General features: G+C 43.1%; 1 protein-coding gene across 1 annotated transcript in view; it reads right to left on the bottom strand.

The window, feature by feature from the left end:
* The window catches only part of DCUN1D4 (defective in cullin neddylation 1 domain containing 4), a 96,728-nt gene that overhangs the window by 14,047 nt on the left and 64,921 nt on the right, over positions 1–17,760 (bottom strand). The window contains exons 7-10 of the mRNA XM_073583516.1: positions 13,918–14,009; positions 8,156–8,264; positions 3,468–3,572; positions 772–874 (exon numbers count right to left, since the gene is read on the bottom strand). Coding sequence (XP_073439617.1) covers positions 772–874; positions 3,468–3,572; positions 8,156–8,264; positions 13,918–14,009 — 409 coding nt within the window. The remainder of the gene's footprint in view (positions 1–771; positions 875–3,467; positions 3,573–8,155; positions 8,265–13,917; positions 14,010–17,760) is intronic.

Here is a 17,760-nt window from a genome sequence, read left to right as displayed (position 1 = left end):
CTCCTCACTATACAGCCAAAGTGAGATGTTTGAAATGAGTCAGAAACTGAGCATGGGCACTAATGTTCTATTAAGAAAAAAATCTATGGAGCCAATAGAGGGAAAAAACAACCGTGGGGTATCAACACCAGAGTCAGAGATACATGGGCTGCATTTATAGGAGTTGCTACAGGTTCTGGGAGCTTTTGGCCCAAAGGCCCACCTACACATTGAGGCCAACAGGCTTAGTGCTGAACTGTCTGGAGCGTACAGCTGAATGGATCCTTTTTACACTTCATATCATAAAATGCTGATTAGTTAAACAAATTTATGCCAGTTTAACAAATCCAGAATTCACGGTTTTAATACAAACCATGATATCTGGACTGGCAGCGGGTCTCCTGACAAACTCAAGAGGTTCACAGGCCTCTGAGTCTGTTGGGTTTCGGTCAGGAGACCTGTAGATGGTCGGGTCATTGCAGCCCATACTCGACAGTTATTGTTGGGCACGTGAAACTGGTTTACTGGCTGGAAGGAAATCATCTAAGAAATTATATTGTGCAGACGGAAATTAAATTCCCTTCTTCACTAAAAAAATATCCTCCGCATATAAAGCAGTTGATGTATCAACAGAATATTAAAGAGACAATTATTTGACTACTCTAAGCAGAATTTACCTCGTCTAATCCAAAACTGACCTCATAAAACAGTGATAGGTGATCACTTATAATGGAGGAAACACTACTACAACTACTAATACGATCAGGAGTATGAAGAAAGTCATGTACTTACAAGCCCCATCTTCGTCATAGTTGCTGAGGTCCAGGTTAATTGTGCGGCTGAACTCTAGAACATTGCACCATTGGTCCTTGTTAATAACTTTGTATTTTGATTGCTGAAAACAAAAATTGATCATTAAACCAGGCAGTGACCATGTCAGGTAAAATGTATTACATGCAGCAAAACGGACAAGACCGGCGAGTGCTGGTAACATGATAGTACAAGATCTGCGCTTAGATCTTTTTTTTTTTTATGAAAATGTCAGGACAAAGGGCAGTACATCGCTGGCTTTAGGCACAGTACTATCATCCATTACATGAGTAATTCCTGATCACGCATTTCCTAACTAATGTCCTACGATCAGATTTTGCTGAACAGACGTGTAAGCATAGTGACACTTCGTACATCTCTGGTCTGTGCTCCAGAACACTGGCCTAAGCCATGAACGTTCATTGGGTATTATCTATAGATGATCTATCTTTTCTATTGAAGTCTCAGACTTTCACAGGCACGACAGGACACAGTAGTTGAGCTCGAAATCTAGGTTCATGGAAGCAAAGCAATGCAGGCAAGAATTGCTCCAGGCAAGTCACTGGGAACAAAGTGGACATTGATGCTCCCATGTTTGCGTGACATTTCAGCTCTGGATGAGCCTTTCTCAAGCTGCGTAACAGTCACAGCATTTATGGTTACATAGAGGTCTGCTGCTCACGTTTCCGGTTGCTGATAAATATGACCCAAAAATCCCAATGTAACCGCAGTTAATCCCAATTCCCCACTCTCAACCAAGGAAGCGGAGATTTTGCAGGCTTCACACCATTTTTTCTACTTTTTTTTTTTTTTTAAATGCCTTTGAAAAGAGTTTGCAATTGATGACTTTTTATAGTGTTTTTTCTTTTACTCCATAACATTTAAAGAGTAACTTTAATTTTCTTTTTTCCCATTAAGAATTTTATCCAGCATAGAAAGTTCTGAAACTTTGCATCCGCCTGTCCACAGCCAACGTGGGTAACCTAACATTCATGAAAAGGAACCAGGCGTGGATCCCACAGGACTTGTCCTTGGCTGAATAGAGAAGTATACCAGTCGCATCCAGCCATTGTTATACTCCACCACAGTTTGTTCATTGTGTTTGCCATTCCCAAAGTTTTGGGGCTTACCCAAATTAAAAAAAAAAAAAAAAAAACACCCCACAAAAACAGTGTTGGCTACCTCCTCCACCACCACTTCCACCTCCTGGTTCAAGATTTTTTTTTATGATTCTTTATTAATATAAAGAGGTATTCCCAAGTTAATTTTAATCAATATATTTTGGAAGAATGATAACTTCCACAATTGGATGTGTTTAAATAAAATGTTCCTGTGCCGAGATAATCTTATAAATGTGCCCCTGCTGTGTACTGTGTAATGGCTGTGTCTGACCGTACAGGGACATAGTCTGATCATACCACAGCTCTTGGGCACGAGGACAGCGATCAGCGGCTGGGAGGAGGGATCTCAGCAAGGACGCCTAAGGGACCGGACAGGCAGGATTTACATAGCTCGTAGGAGAGTTTCAAAAAATTTTTTGGGGGAATATACAGTGTCCCTGCACAATCACAATCTTGCAGGCACACAGCTCATTCAGCTGAAAATTTGTGTGGTCGTTACAACAGGCTATGCGGTCTGTTATGATAGACAGCAGTTTCCCTGTATAAGTAAGTGATTGTGCAGGGAAACAGTGATAAGACCCCTGCAGCACAGGGGTGTCGCGGTTTCAAGCTGCGGCGCAACTCCTAAGGCCCCCGTCACACACAGCGATCTCGCTAGCGAGATTGCTGCCGAGTCACAAGTTTTGTGACGCAACAGCGATCTCACCAGCGAGATCGCTGTGTGTGTGACACTTACCAGCGACCAGCCTCCCTGCCGGTTATCGCTGATCGTCCTGGAATGGAGAGGACATTTTTTTTGATCGCTGGTCTACCGCTGGCCAGCACGCATCGCTGAGTGTGACAGGCGGGAGACCAGCGATCAGCGCGCTGGTAACTAAAGTAAACAGAGGGTTTCTAAGCGGCATGCAGTGCTTAGAAACCCGATGTGAACTGACACTTATCAGCGACCGGCCTCCTTGCCGGTTATCGCTGATCATCCTGGAATGGCCAGGACATTTTTTTGATCACTGGTCTCCCGCTGGCCAGCACGCATCGCTGTGCGTGACAGGCAGGAGACCAGCGATCAGGCGCTGGCAACTAAAGTAAACAGAGGGTTTCTAAGCGGCGTGCAGTGCTTAGAAAGCCGATGTGTGCAGGGAGCTGGTAACCATGGTACACATTGGGTTTCTAAGAGCCGCGCGCCGCTTAGAAACCCGATGTGTACCTTGGTTACCATCTCCCTGCACCAGCGCGCTGGTAACCAAGGTACACAGTGGGTAACTAAGCGACATGCGTCGCTAGTTACCCGCGTGCCATTGGTGCTGATCGCTGGTGAAGCTGCCTGTTTGGCAGCTCACCAGCGATCATGTAGCGACACACCAGCGATCCTGACAAGGTCATATCCTTGTCGGGATCACTGTTGCATCGCTATGTGTGACGGGGCCCTAAGTGTGAACACTGCCTACATCACCCAAACATAGCAATGTGTGTTTTTATGTCCACGCACAACTATCACAATGTGTGAACCCAGTCTTAACAAAACTTTGTAGATTATCGATTTCAAAAACAGCATCATACCTCTAGAAACTGATGAAACACTGGAAACAGAGGCCATGTTTTTCCTAATAAGAGTCCCAACATACACTTTGCTGTATTCATATCTAAACTCCGCTGATCTTTTTCCTAAAAAAAAAACAATATAAAAAAGAGAAAACAATGTAAGAAATAAGGAGAGAAAACAAAATCTTACACGTATAAAACTAAGACAGCTAGAGATGCATTCACAGTATTCCCTAGTAAGTGATGTGCAGAATAAGCATCTTACTTATAATTATTGACTTACGGCAGAAATAAAAAGTACAGATTACCACTAACGACCAGTCATCTTACTATTACATGGGCTTAATAGAAAAGAAATAAAGTCTGTAGATGGCATGATCAAGAAACCTAATCCTACTTGTTACTACATTAAAATGAGAATTAGAAATTGGCAAGGTCCTAGCCCCTCGACCTATTTTGAATCTTTTAACACATTTGTATTAAAGGGAAACAGTCACCCCCCCAGGGCGTTTTTCCCCCTGTATCAGCTGACTACCATCCGTCCATCATGCCTCTGTCCTGTGCGTGGGCGCCGCCCACCATCTGTCCATCATGATGCCCTTGTGCGTCGCTGCATCCTCCTGTTTTGAATCCCGGCGCCTGCGCTGTGACAAGAGTTCTCGGGCATGCGCAGTGCGCGCTGTCCGAGAACAGACATCAGGCTATTGCGCCTGCGTGTTGCGGAGGCCCCAGCCCCACAGTGTGAATACATCATAACACACTGCGGGGCAGGATCTGGGGCCTATACAACACGCAGGCGCAATAGCCTAATGTCGGTTCTCGGGCAGCGCGCACTGCGCATGCCCGAGAACTCTAGTCACAGCGCAGGTGCCTGCATTCAAAACAGAAGGAGGCAGCGACGCACAGAGGGGCATCATGATGGACAGATGGTGTGCGGCGCCGAGACACCGGACAGGCATGATGGACGGATGGGTAGGTGGCTGATACAGGGGGACACAGCATACCTATGGGACACATTACAGGTATGAGGAGCTATTTATAAAAGTAGATATTTCAGTGTTACTAGGGGTCAGAAAAAGAAGAGCCCCCTTCACAGAATGCAGCCTTAGTGCTGCTGAAGGTGGCTCTTTAAAGTGAAAAACGCCCTGGGGTGGTGACAGGTTCCCTTTATTAAAATAACAAAATTTAAACACAGTTGGTGGTTGTCATGTTGTAAACATCCAATCTTACAAAATAAAGATACCTACACTATAAAAACGCATATATAGGTGTTGGCTAACCAACCAAACATTGTGATAGTAGACAAGGATCAGAAAACAGCCTTTGAGGCCCTGGTATTTCTCCAGATGCTTATATTCCTTCTTTCTGATGTTGCTGTCACTTGGCACTGCCACATCCAATGCAGTCTTCTGATCCTTGTCTACTATCACAATGTCTGGTTGGTTAGCCAACATCTGCTTATCCGTCTGGATCTTTAAGTCCCACAGGATTTTTGCCCTTTCATTCTCTACCACTTTTTTCTGCGGTCTCCCACCTGGACTTAGGAGGGCTTAGCCCATATGCTGTGCAGATGTTCCTGTATACAATTCCCGCTACTGGGTTGTAGCGTTCGGTATACGCTGTTCCTGCTTGCAATTTGCATCCTGCCACTATGTGTTGGACGGTTTCTGAGGTTTCTTTGCATAGTCTGCACCTTGGGTCTTGTCTTACTTAGTGCTTGCTCTTGTGCCGCTATGAGTAGTGCCTCTGTGCTGTCTCGGAGTCCAGCTTTCTCCAGCCATTGGTAGGATTTCTCCATGTCAGCCACCTCCATTATCTGTCGATGGTACATCCCATGCAGCGGCTTGTCTTGCCATGGCGCTTCATGTTCCTGTTCTTCCTTCCAGATCTGTTGTTGTTGCTGCCTTAGGCATTCTCTCAGCATCTCATCTTTTGGTGCCATTTTTCTGATGCATTCCTGGATACTCCTTGTTTCATTTGTGATGGTGGCTTGGATGCTTATCAAGCCTCGACCACCCTCCTTTCTGTTGGTATACAATCTTTGGGTGCTAGATTTAGGGTGGAGACCTCCATGCATTGTGAGGAGCTTTCATGTCTTCACATCTGCAGCTTCCATCTCTTCTTTTGGCCAGCACACTATGGCAGCAGGGAATCTGATAACTGGCAGGGCATATGTATTAATGGCGCACATTTTTATTCTTCCCACTGAGCTGGCTCTTCAGGACCTGCCTTACCCTTTGATGATATTTGGATATTACTGCTTTCTTTGCCTCCTCATAATGGTTACCGTGTCCCTGTGGGATGCCGAGGTACTTGTAGCATGTCTGTAAACCTGCTATGTACCCTGCTGGTAATTCCACTCCATCAGTCTTGACTACCGTGCCTCTCTTTATTACCAACCAACAGCACTTTTCCATTCTGAAGGACATCCCGATGTCTTCACTGTAGATCCTTGTCAGGTGGATCAATGAATCGATGTCTCGTTCGTTTTTGCATACAACTTGGTGTCATCCATGTAGAGGAGGTGGCTGATGGTGCGTCTACTCTTGAACTTGTATCCATAGCCACACTCTAATTACCTGAGAGGGTTCAAGCCTATGCAGAACAGCAATGGGGACAGTGCATCACCTTGTTATATGCTGCATTTGATGGTCACTTGAGCTAGTTGTCTTGAGTTGACTTCCCATGTTGTTCTCCATTGTCCCATTGTTTCTGAGGAAGGTTCTTTATTTCCTGTTGACATTGTAGAGAGCCAAGCATATACAGATCCATGTGTGTGGCATTGAGTCATATGCTTTCTTGTAGTCAATTCAGGCTGTGCTGAGTTTGGTCTGTTTGGATCTTGAGTCCTGAGTGACTGCTCTATAAAAGGAGCTGGTGCTTAGAGCCTCTGGTGTCAGTCCCAATGCCTTTCTGAGCTGGATTCAGGTACTGGTTCATATGGTTCTGTAGCTTGGTGGCCTGACAGGAGTTTCCATGTTGTTGTAAGGCAGGTTATTGGGCGGTAGTTGGATGGAAGTGTTCCTTTGTGAGGATCCTTCAAGAACAACACTGTTCTACTTTGTGTTAGCCAAGCTGGGTGGTGGCCTTCTTCTAGCAGTTGGTTCATCTGCTTTGCCATGCGTTCACGTACCACTGTTAATTTCTTTAGCCAGTAGGTGTGGATCATGTCTGGGCCAGGTGCTGTCCAGCTCTTCATGTTCTTAACCCGCTGTTGTATGTCTGCTTCTGTAATGGTGACTGGTTCTTGTTCTAGATGGTTGCTGGGTTTCATTCTCAGATCTTGCAGCCACATTGCACTGGTGTTGTGTGTTTTTTCCTTCACCTATATGTTCCTCTAGTATTGTTCAGCCTCTGCTATTGGTGGAGTTGCAGCTATTGTGCTGTAGTTGGGAGTACACTTTGGATGGTTCTTTGAAGAACAGGGCATTTATCTTCTTGGTCTCAGCATCTCTAGTGTATCTCCCTAATCCTGCAGTGAGTGCTGTGAGCCTTTGTTTAACAGTCGCTAGGGCTTCAGCTGGGGTCAGGCCTTTGTACTTCTCCAGTTTGGTCTTATTCTTGATTTTTCCACCCTTCTGTATTTCAGTTAGTTGGCTGACTTCCCTTCGTGTCACCTTGATTTTTGTCTCCAGTCTTTTTTTCCCACATACTTATGTTGTTCTTGCTGGTTATATAGCCAAGCAATTCCATGATTCTGAGGCAGTAGCATAGATCAGTTTATTAGTTTGAGTTGTGGTGGTGGTAGGTATTGATGCAAGTGCTCTATTGGCATCTTCTACTCTTCTACTGTCTGCTGGCGTTTCTTTGCTAGGCCTTGGCAGTTGATCTCTGGTATTGATGGTATTTAGTTTATCTAAGATCTTCTCTTTCAGATCAGCTACAGTGCTGTCTAGTTGCAGGATTGGATCAGGATCTTCAGGGGGTTGTTATTCTTCCAGGTCTTCATATGGGGTGGATCTGCAGTGCAGTTGATCCATCTCAAGTTGTGATAATAGCTTTCTTTATGATATTCAAACGTTGGGTGACTAGTTGTTTTTCAGTCAGTGGACATGCAGGTCTTATATGTATGTAATATATTATATATATATATATATATATATATATATATATATATATATATATATATATATATATATATATATATATATATATATATATACACACACACACACACGTGTATGTGTGTGTAGTATATATTTTGTGCATTTTGATAGATTGGACTACTACAACAAGACAAACACGTGATCTGTAAAAAGGGGGCCGATTATACATTTTTAATTTCTACAGGGGACTTGAAGCTGCGACAGTTTGTGTGCTATACTGCAATTGCAGTATATAGTAATACCGTAGTACTGGCTCCTGTGAAGCTGAGCTGCAGATATCTTGACAGCCCATCGACTATTAGTCACCCCGTAGTAGGGGAAGCTGATGGGCGCTAGAATGATTACGCCACACGATTGAGACAAGGAAATGTCATTGTCAGACGTTGCTACCCAACAGGGATCGGAGCACGTTGCGGTCGCTGTTGCAGTAGGTGTGCCGTGTGCACAATCAGATCCATGTTACATATTACAGTATCACATGAAGCTGATCATTAGCCGTCTCCGCTCAGTCTTCTGCTCCTAGCCTTGTGAAATTCTACACTAGATTGCAGTCCTGCATATCTATGGCTAATGTGACCCTTCTAAAAAAATGTTACTTACCCGTGCAAAATCAAAAGCATATCTATAAATAAGTTTAAAATTAGCTGGCTCATTTAACAAAGATCTCAAGTAATCCAAAGTATTCCTAAGTTTCTCAGTGGCGTCACATCTGAAAGAGAAGGCACAGTCTGAGTTTTGTCTGATGAAATGTGAGACAGTCATATATGAGCAGTTACAGTGTGGGGACCCGGCGATGGTGATGTGATGAGGGCCCCACCATTACTACACCACAAGAAAACATGGGAAAAGTCCACACAGAAAAGGTGGCCAAACAACTATGCCAACGAGCCCAGATAAGCATTTCATGTTGTACCTCACTAATACCAATAATGACGAACACAACCAGCAGAGAAACATTCTTTGCATTAAGAAATTACACTGTCCGTATGTTAATGAATGGGATATCTTGGCATTGGTTTTTACAAATCAGTCTTAAAAAACCTATTTGGAGAATACATGAAATCACATGGATTTTGCATGCAATCATGCTGTACTGGAGCACAAATTGCGAACTTGGTGCGGATTTTACACTCGTTAAAGCCACAAAGTGGATGAGTTTTATCTCAATCTCGTCCACATGTTTGTTACATGTTAATTTTTGCATCACTTTTTAAAAACCTTAGCATGTCCATTTCTTCAGCAGAAACAATCCCACCTTTGGCTTTGTTTCTATGCCTGTGGTTTCCGCAACAAAAAAATTGCACATACAAATACATGAATAAAATCAGAAAACATGAATGGATTTCTGTCGTAGACACTATGTAGATTTCAGTTTAAAAATTTGCGTGTAAAAACCAGCACCACGTGCACAAGGTGTGAATCCAGCTTTAGGGAAAAAAGCCACAGGAAAGTCAAGGATCAGTGCATGGTATAGCTTTAAATGGATATTTGAGCATTTTCATTTGAACATATTACTTACGACCACTACAGAGAAATCAAAGACATCAAAACCATTAAGGGAGTTTTTTGACTGCAAATTACCAAATTGGGGCAGTGTGTAATGGTCACACTGTCAGGATTCCCCTCAGGTGACCCTTCATAGGCTTTCCTTGTAAAAGATTTCCAGGTCACACAGAGCGCAGTGTGATTCTGACAGTCTGCAGAGCCGTAATGTCACCAAGATGCAGAGCAGACCGGCACTGGACCTTGGAGGGAGTGGCGAGTACATCAACCCCTTCACCCCGAAGCCTGTTTTCACCTTCCTGACCGGGCCAATTTTTACAATTCTGACCACTGTCACCTTATGACGTAATAACTCTGGAACACTTCAATAGATGCCACTGGTTCTGAGTGTTTTCTCATGACATATTGTACTTTAGGATAGCGGTAATATTTTTTTGATATGACTTGCGTTCATTTGTAAAAAAAAAAAAAAATAGAAATTGGGCAAAAATGTTTGAAAATTTTGCAATTTTCAAACTTCTAATTTTTATGCCTTTAAATCAGAGTCATATCGCACAAAATAGTTAATAAATAACATTTCCCACATGTCTACTTTACATCAGCACAATTTTGGAAACAATTTTTCTTTGTAAGTTATAAGGGTTAAAAGTTGACCAGCGACTTCTCATTTTTACAAAAAAATTTGCAAAACTATTTTTTTAGGGACCACCTCACACTTGGTGACTGAGGTGCCTATAAGACAGAAAATACACAAAAATGACACCATTCTAAAAACTGCACCCCTCAAGGTGCTCAATACCACATTCAAGTTTATTAACCCTTCAGGTGCTTCACAGGAATTTTTGGAAAGTGGAAGGAAAAATAAACTTTTGCCGTATATACTAGAGTATAAGTCGACCTGATTATAAGCCGAGGCACCTAATTTTGCCCCGAAAAACTGGGTAAACTTATTGACTCGAGTATAAGCCGGGTACGCATTGTCCCCTCATTCCTATCCTGGCATGCATGGCTCTCCTATCCCTGTCCTTGTATGCATGGCACCTTATCCCCCCTATCCTTGTATGCGTGGTTCCTACATTAAAAAAAAAAACAAAAAAAAAAACACTTACCTTGCCTGCGCGCCCTTGCAGCATCTCATTGCAGAACCAGCCAGCAGCTCTTCCTGCCGAGCGATCACGTGGCTCCGCTCATTAAGGTAATGAATATTCACTCCATGCCTATGGAAGTGGAGAGGCATGAATATTCATAACCTTAATGAGCGGGGCCACGTGATCGCTCGGCCAGAAAAGCTGCTGGTGCCGGAACGAACGAGATGCAGCGAGGGAGCGCAGTAAGGCAAGTAGGATGTGTGCTGGAAGCCGGCGGCTGTGGCTGTCACTGTGCGCTATTACATAGAAACAAATATTTATTTCTCTTTAGCAGTGGCACAGGCTTTAGCCACAGCCAACGGCTCCTGCCTCTGATCTGCTGCTCCGCCGCTCCCCCTCCCCCGACGTATTTCTGGGACAATTAACTCGTCTATAAGCCGAACGGGGCGTTTTCAGCAAAAAAAAAATGTGCTTAAAAACTCTGTTTATACACTAATATATACAGTACTTTTCTTTCACAAAAAAAGTTTTCCTAATTTTTTTTTTTTTTTTACACTTTCGGAAGGGTAACAGGAGAAAAAGGACCATACATTTTGTTGAGCAATTTCTCCTGAGCATGCCGATACCCCATATGTGGGGGAATCTACAGGGCTCTGAAGGGAAGAAGCGGCATTTGACTTTTTGAATGTAAAATATGCTAGAATAATTAGCGGGCCCCATGTCGCGTCTGGAGAGCCACTGATGTGCCTAAATAGTAGAAACCCCCAACAAGTGACACCATTTTGGAAACTAGACCCCTTTAGGATGTTATCTAGATGTGTATTGAGCACCTTGAACCCCCAGGTGTTTCACAGAAGTTTATGATTTTAAGACGTGAAAAAAAAATAAAAAAAAAACAAAATACATTTTTCCCACAAAAATCTTTACATACTAATTTTGTACTTTCACAAGGGCAAAAGGAGAAAATGGACCCCAAATTTTGCTGTGCAATTTCTCCTGAGTACACCCATATGTTGTCGAAAACTACTTTTGAGGCACAGTGCAAAGCTCAGAAGGGAAGTAGCACCATATTACAGTGCAGATTTAACTGCACTTGTTTGACGGCGCCATGTTACATTTATAGAGCGCCCCTGAGGTGCCAGAACAGCAGAACCCCCCATAAGTGACCCCATTTTACCAATTAAACCTCTCAATGAATTAATCTAGGGCTGCAGTGATTATACTGACACCACAAGTGTGTCACAAACTTTAATACCATTGGGCAGTGAAGAAAAAATAATTACATTTTTACCACTAAAATTGTGTGTTAGCCCCAAGTTTTACATTTTCACACTGGGAAATTGGGTAAAAATATAAATAGAATTTGTCCTGCAATTTCTGATGAATGTAGAACTACCCCATATTTGGCTGTAAAGTACTACTTTGCCATACGGAGTGACTCAGGAGAGACAGAGCGCTATTTGCCTCCTGGAGCGCAGATTTTCCTAGACTAGTTTGTGGATTCCATATAAAGAGCCCCTAAGTGCTGGAAAAGCAGAATCCACCCTCAAGTGACCCCATTTTGGAAAATATAACCCTTTAGGAATTTATCTACAGATGTAGTGACGATTGACTCCATGGTGGTTTCCAATTAGGTGAGCTCTCATCACTACAGAAATGCCAAACATATGGGCTCTATATGTGGTTTAGGCACACTGGTCTTCAGAAGGGAGGGAGCATTTGGATTTGGGATAGAAGAATTTGCTGAATTTCTTTTGTTGGGTGAAGAGCCATTTCGCTTTTCCAGAGCCTTTGTGCTACCAGTAATGTGGAAGTCCCCTATATTTCCGTTAACAGATGACAGATCTGAGTCCGGGGACTTGCTTTTCTTGTGGATTGAGTGGAAGCTTTTATTGGGAACATTTTACATAACGTTTGGGATCACATTTATCCGGCGCTCTATGCTGACCACTTACTTTGGGGTTTCCATCTAAATCTCTGAGTGACAAGACAGATGAAACCCCCCGATGGATCCATTCACTATAATGAGGCAGCAGAGTTACTCTGGACTCTGTCTGGCCTCTGTTTCACGGTGTCCTTTTCAGAAGTGCACAAAACTGTGGCTGATGGCACTTTTATGCAGTCCTAAAAAGACGGACACCGCCAGATCATAGGCCAAACGGTGGCCACAGTACCTCCAATCTGCCTCACTATAGGGAAACTTCAGCCAGAGGTTCTGTCTGAATCACGTATTTCAGCGATTTACACGGAAACCCCCGTGTAAGCGCTCAGCGCAGAGCGCAGGATAAATGTGCGCCGAGCCTTACTGCACTCTTTGGGAGGCAGCATGTGAAGAATTGGTTTATTTTTTATGACGTTCCTCGTGCGGTATACGTGATTAGGTGACTTTATTCTTCGGGTCAGTGAGATTACAGCGATACCAGATTTATATCGGGTTTTTATGTTTGGGAGACAGAATGAACAAAAACCAGCAATTCAGGAATTGCTTTTTATTTTCCGTTTATACCGCATGTGGTAAGATTGGTAAGGCAATTTTATTTTTCGGGTCAGTATGATTACAGCGATACCTCCTTTTTATATGTTTTGGCGCTTTTACACAATAAAAACTTTTATAGAAAAAATTATTTTTGCATATCTTTATTCTGAGAGTTAAAACTTTTTTTTATTTTTCTGCTGCTGGAGCTCTATGGCAGCTTGTTTTTGCGGGACAAGATGACTTTTTTTATTTATATCTGTCTTTTTGTTCACGCTTTATTGCACTTTTTGCTCGGCGGTATGATAAAACATTGTTTGGCTTTTTTTTTTAATGTTGTTCACAGAAGGGGTTAACTGACGTACATATTCGATAGAGCAATGCACCCCAACTCTCATGTTTTCCAGCCCTCATGGACCAATAATAGATCATGATTTCAGCATGTCCTAAATATTTCACATGCGATCATTTAATCAGCTGTGTAATACTAATGAAACCCTAAAAACATGATCTCTCAATGGGTCTACAGTCTAGACCCATTGAGAGATCATGTTTTTAGGGTTTCCTTAGTATTACACAGACTCTAGACTATAAACAGCGCACTAGCGACTCAGACCCATATGGACGCTGAAGCAAACCGAGTAGTGATAGCGCAGTAGTGGCCACCAATTGGAGCAGAGGGGCGTGGAAAAGGCAATGCTGAAGCACGATTATCGAGGTCTGAGTCGTCAGAATAGCTGCTGTGTGACAAGGTCCCAACGACCGCCGAGGTCGTTATACGGATCGCCGGATCGTTGCTGCGTCGTTGAATAGATCTGCCTGTTTGACAGCTTACTAGCGACCATGTAGCGATGTACCAGCGATCCTTACCAGGTCGTATCGTTGTCGGGATCGCTGGAGCGTCGCTATGTGTAACAGGACCCTTAGTCTAGACTGGGCCAACTATATATCAATACCCTTATATAAAAGTCTAAATTACTCCCTTTGCCTCCTTCAAAAAATAAAATGCCATCTAGCTAATGCTGATGGAAAAAAAGCAAAAAATAAAGTTATCGCTATTGGAAAGAAAAAACAAACGCAAAAAAATAAAACTGAGGGCCTAAGTAGTTAAAGAAAAAAAAAGTTGTCATTTAACATTAAGCAAGTTTCTCATTTTATAGGCAGTTGTGTAAAATAAATATATCCAGCTTTGGCACAATTTGGTAATGGTATATTTATTACAACCACTCAGACTGAGCTGTGAGTGCAGAGTAGTGGGCAATTTCATTTTGACAGGTCATGTATAGATAAGGACTTACTGTAGGGAAGTCATTCCTTTCAACCATTCTTGTAATGTAAAGTAGCCCATATTCTGTGCATCCAATTTCCAGGCTAGAACAAGCATCACTACCTGTGGGAGAATAAAAAATTACAGTGATGGGCTGCTCACAGAATAAAGACTTATACCCACATAAGGGAGCCAATTCTAAAACACACAAACCCCCTTGACATGCCCCTAAGGCAGTGATGGAGAACCTTTTAGAGACAGAGTGCCCAAACTACAATCCAAAACCCACTTATTTTTCGCAAAGTGCCCTGAATACTGAGATTTTAGATTAGAAAGACAACTCGTACATTAGCTAGAGAGTCAATATCAAAGAGCTTGTAAGCGCTGCACTCCAAGCCTAAGATACTAGCCACCAATTGTAGCGAAGGTCGGTTCTTGAGAATGTAGCGGATTTTTAATCAAAAGTAAAATTGTAGAGTTGTTTTTACAACCTCTTTGCAATTGTAACCCTTTATCATGATGAGAACAAACCCTTTAAGGCAGGGATATCAAACTCAAATACACAAAGGGCCAAAGTTAAAAGCTTGCAGAAAGTTGCAGGCCAACCTTGATATTTGTTAATAAAAAGTCTACAATTGAGGACGTTTTTCCTTATCAAATGAAACAATTAACTTTTGGAATTATAGTGGAAAAATATAATGTTATGTAAAAGCAGTGAAAAGTATATGGCCCAATGGCCTAAATTAAATATGTAATAAAGGATAAAAAATCTTCAATAAAACAGATCATAAAGTATAACCCAAAACAGCATGCGCATAAAACACTTATTAATATAATGGGGTAATATCACACATAAATGCACAGTAATTAGCAAGAGAATAAAATTTCCATAAAAAACTGCCAAATAGTCCCACAAAAGTTCAGGTATAGAGCGGAGTATGAGTCCAAAAGACGTTAGTCATGTAAACTGGTTTAGAAACAATGCGTCTTGCACATTAGAGTGAACCTCAGGTAGTCATACCAGAGGTTTTTTTAATGAAATGTACCTTTATTGGTGGTGCAGCAGAAGTCCTCCTTAGGATATGAAGTTGAGTCTTCGCTGTATAGAAGACGCATAGTTTCTAAACCAGTTTACATGACTAACGTCTTTTGGACTCATACTCCGCTTTTGGGACTAAACATAAGCGCACTATACCTGAACTTTTGTGGCACTATTTGGCAGTTTTTTTATGGAAATTTTATTCTCTTGCTAATTACTGTGCATTTATGTGTGATATTACCCCATTATATTCGTGTTTTATGCGCATGCTGTTTTGGGTTTTACTTGATTTATCATTTTGACATTTGGGGTGACAAATGTCTAGTTTATGCTGCTGAAACTCTTATGCACTGAAGCCCAACTGTACCTATTTAAGTTAGATAATATAGTATGATGCAAACAAAAGTGCTCCCAGACAAAGTATGATACCCCCACAGTGAACTCCTCCACACGCACAGTAGATGACCCTACTTTATCCCCCTCCCTCAGTTCCACTAACAAAGAATGGTGACCCCATCACAGTATGATTTTCCAACTGTAATCACCACACAGTCCTCCATATAGCATAACGGGCACAGAAAGTCCTCCATCCTTTACAATGGGTCCACATAGTCCTCCATACAGTTTAATGGCCCCCCACATAGTCCTGCATAAAGTGTAATGGGCCCCACATAGTGCTCCATGTAGTATAATGGCCCAACTTGGTGCCCTATACTGTATAATGGCCCCACGTGATGCTCCATACTTTAACTCATATAATGGCCCCACGTGATGCTCCATATTTTAACTCATATAATGGCCCCACAGAGTTTCATACTGCATAATGGCCCCACACAATGCTCCATAATGTATAATGGCCCCATGTGATCCTCCATGCGGTATAATGGCCTCACATGATGCTCCATACTATATAATGTGCCCACATAGTGCTTCATACAGTATAATGGCCTCACATTAAAAAACAAAAAAACAACCGTATATACTCGTGTATAAGCCAACCCGAGTATAAGCCGAGGCACATAATTTTGTCTCGAAAAACTGGGAAAACTTATTGACTTGAGTATAAGTCAGGTATGCATTGTCCCCTAATCCCCATCCTTGCCTGCACTGGATCCTCATCCCCATCCTTGCCTGCACTGCTTCCTCATCCCCATCCTTGCCTGCACTGCTTCCTCATCCCCATCCTTGCCTGCACCGCTTCCTCATCCCCATCCTTGCCTGCACCGCTTCCTCATCCCCATTCCGTGTTTGCACCGCTTCCTCATCCCCATTCCGTGTCTGCACCGCTTCCTCATCCACATTCCGTGTCTGCACCGCTTCCTCATCCACATTCCGTGTCTGCACCGCTTCCTCATCCACATTCCGTGTCTGCACCGCTTCCTCATCCACATTCCGTGTCTGCACCGCTTCCTCATCCCCATTCCGTGTCTGCATGGCTCCTCAACCCCATAATTGTATGTATGGCCCCCATGAGAAAAGCATGGGAGTGGAGAGGTGAATATTCATTACCTTAATGAGCGGGTACCCATGATAGCCCGGCAGCTGCTTTGAAGCCGGCGACTGCTGCTGACACTGATCGCGCTACGAGAAAAAAATTTTCACTGCCAGTGCAGTGAAAATTCATTTCTCTTTAGCAGTGGGCACAGGCTTTAGCCGCAGCTTCAGCCTCCTGTGACCCTCTGCTCCATCGCTCCCCCTTCCCCGCTGTCTTCTGGGACAAAAAATGTGCTGAAAAACTCGGCTTATACACAAGTATATACAGTAACTACTCACTTCAGCCCGTTCCAACACTGATCTGGTCTCTTTATATATCAGAATCGTACCTGTGTGCACAAGCGCCACCACTCAGCCCACACGCAGACTGATGGGAGGATGCGTGACCTGATGGGAGCACGCATAGGAGAATGGCCACAGTGCTAGTGATGAGGGAGATGGCGAGTGGGCTTAGAAGAGTGGTGGCGGCACTCGTCCTGAGGAGATGGTGCACATGCCCACGGGGAGGGCTCTGTGTGCTCCCTCTGGCATATGTGCAATAGGTTCGCCGTCACTGCCCTAACGTAACACCATGTATACAGCAGACTACCAGAACTATGGTAAGGCAATCTGTAAAAGACAATGTCAAACAAAGCTATTGGTCATGACCAATGCGATCCCTTATATCGGCGGTCCTCAACCTGTGGATTGTATCAAACAGTTATGAAGAGAAGGACTCCAGATGGTGAGTTTTGTGAGTAGTCCTGCACATAAGAACAGATCTGAGGGTATGCGGGGATTAAATGTGTTGTCAATACAAAGGACTGTTACATGACTTATTCCTTCCAAATATATATAAACTTGGCACACACCAAAGGTTTCTGATGCAGAAAGGTGATTTTTAATTATACAACAGTACATACATACACAGACGTTTCGGTCTAGGACCTTCATCAATGTACATTGGGATTCGCGGCGGATACTGCGTCCACACTCCACAAACCACCACGCAGTGGGACGGCTTCATGTGCCTCCTCACAGGATTGGTCTATCTCACAAAGCCCAGTCACTAAGAATCTCACAGTACAATATATCGTACATTGATAAAGGTCCTAGACCGAAACGTCTGTGTATGTATGTACTGTTGTATAATTAAAAATCACCTTTCTGCATCAGAAACCTTTGGTGTGTGCCAAGTTTATATATATTTAGTTCACGGATTGGGATCCTACTTGGGCACCACCTACAATTCTCAGGGTTGTGCCAACGGTTTTGTTCTTATTCCTTCCAAAGACCATACAAAGGACCAGAGGGCACTCATTTCGGGTGGAAGGCGATACCGGCAGCTAAATAGGAAAGTGA

This window comes from Dendrobates tinctorius, unplaced genomic scaffold, assembly GCF_039654945.1.
Source record: "Dendrobates tinctorius isolate UK_male_01 unplaced genomic scaffold, ASM3965494v1 ptg000079l, whole genome shotgun sequence".
Taxonomy (NCBI): Eukaryota; Metazoa; Chordata; class Amphibia; order Anura; family Dendrobatidae; genus Dendrobates; species Dendrobates tinctorius.
The sequence above is the reverse complement of the archived record's forward strand: the minus strand, read 5'-3'. Positions and strand labels throughout refer to the sequence as shown.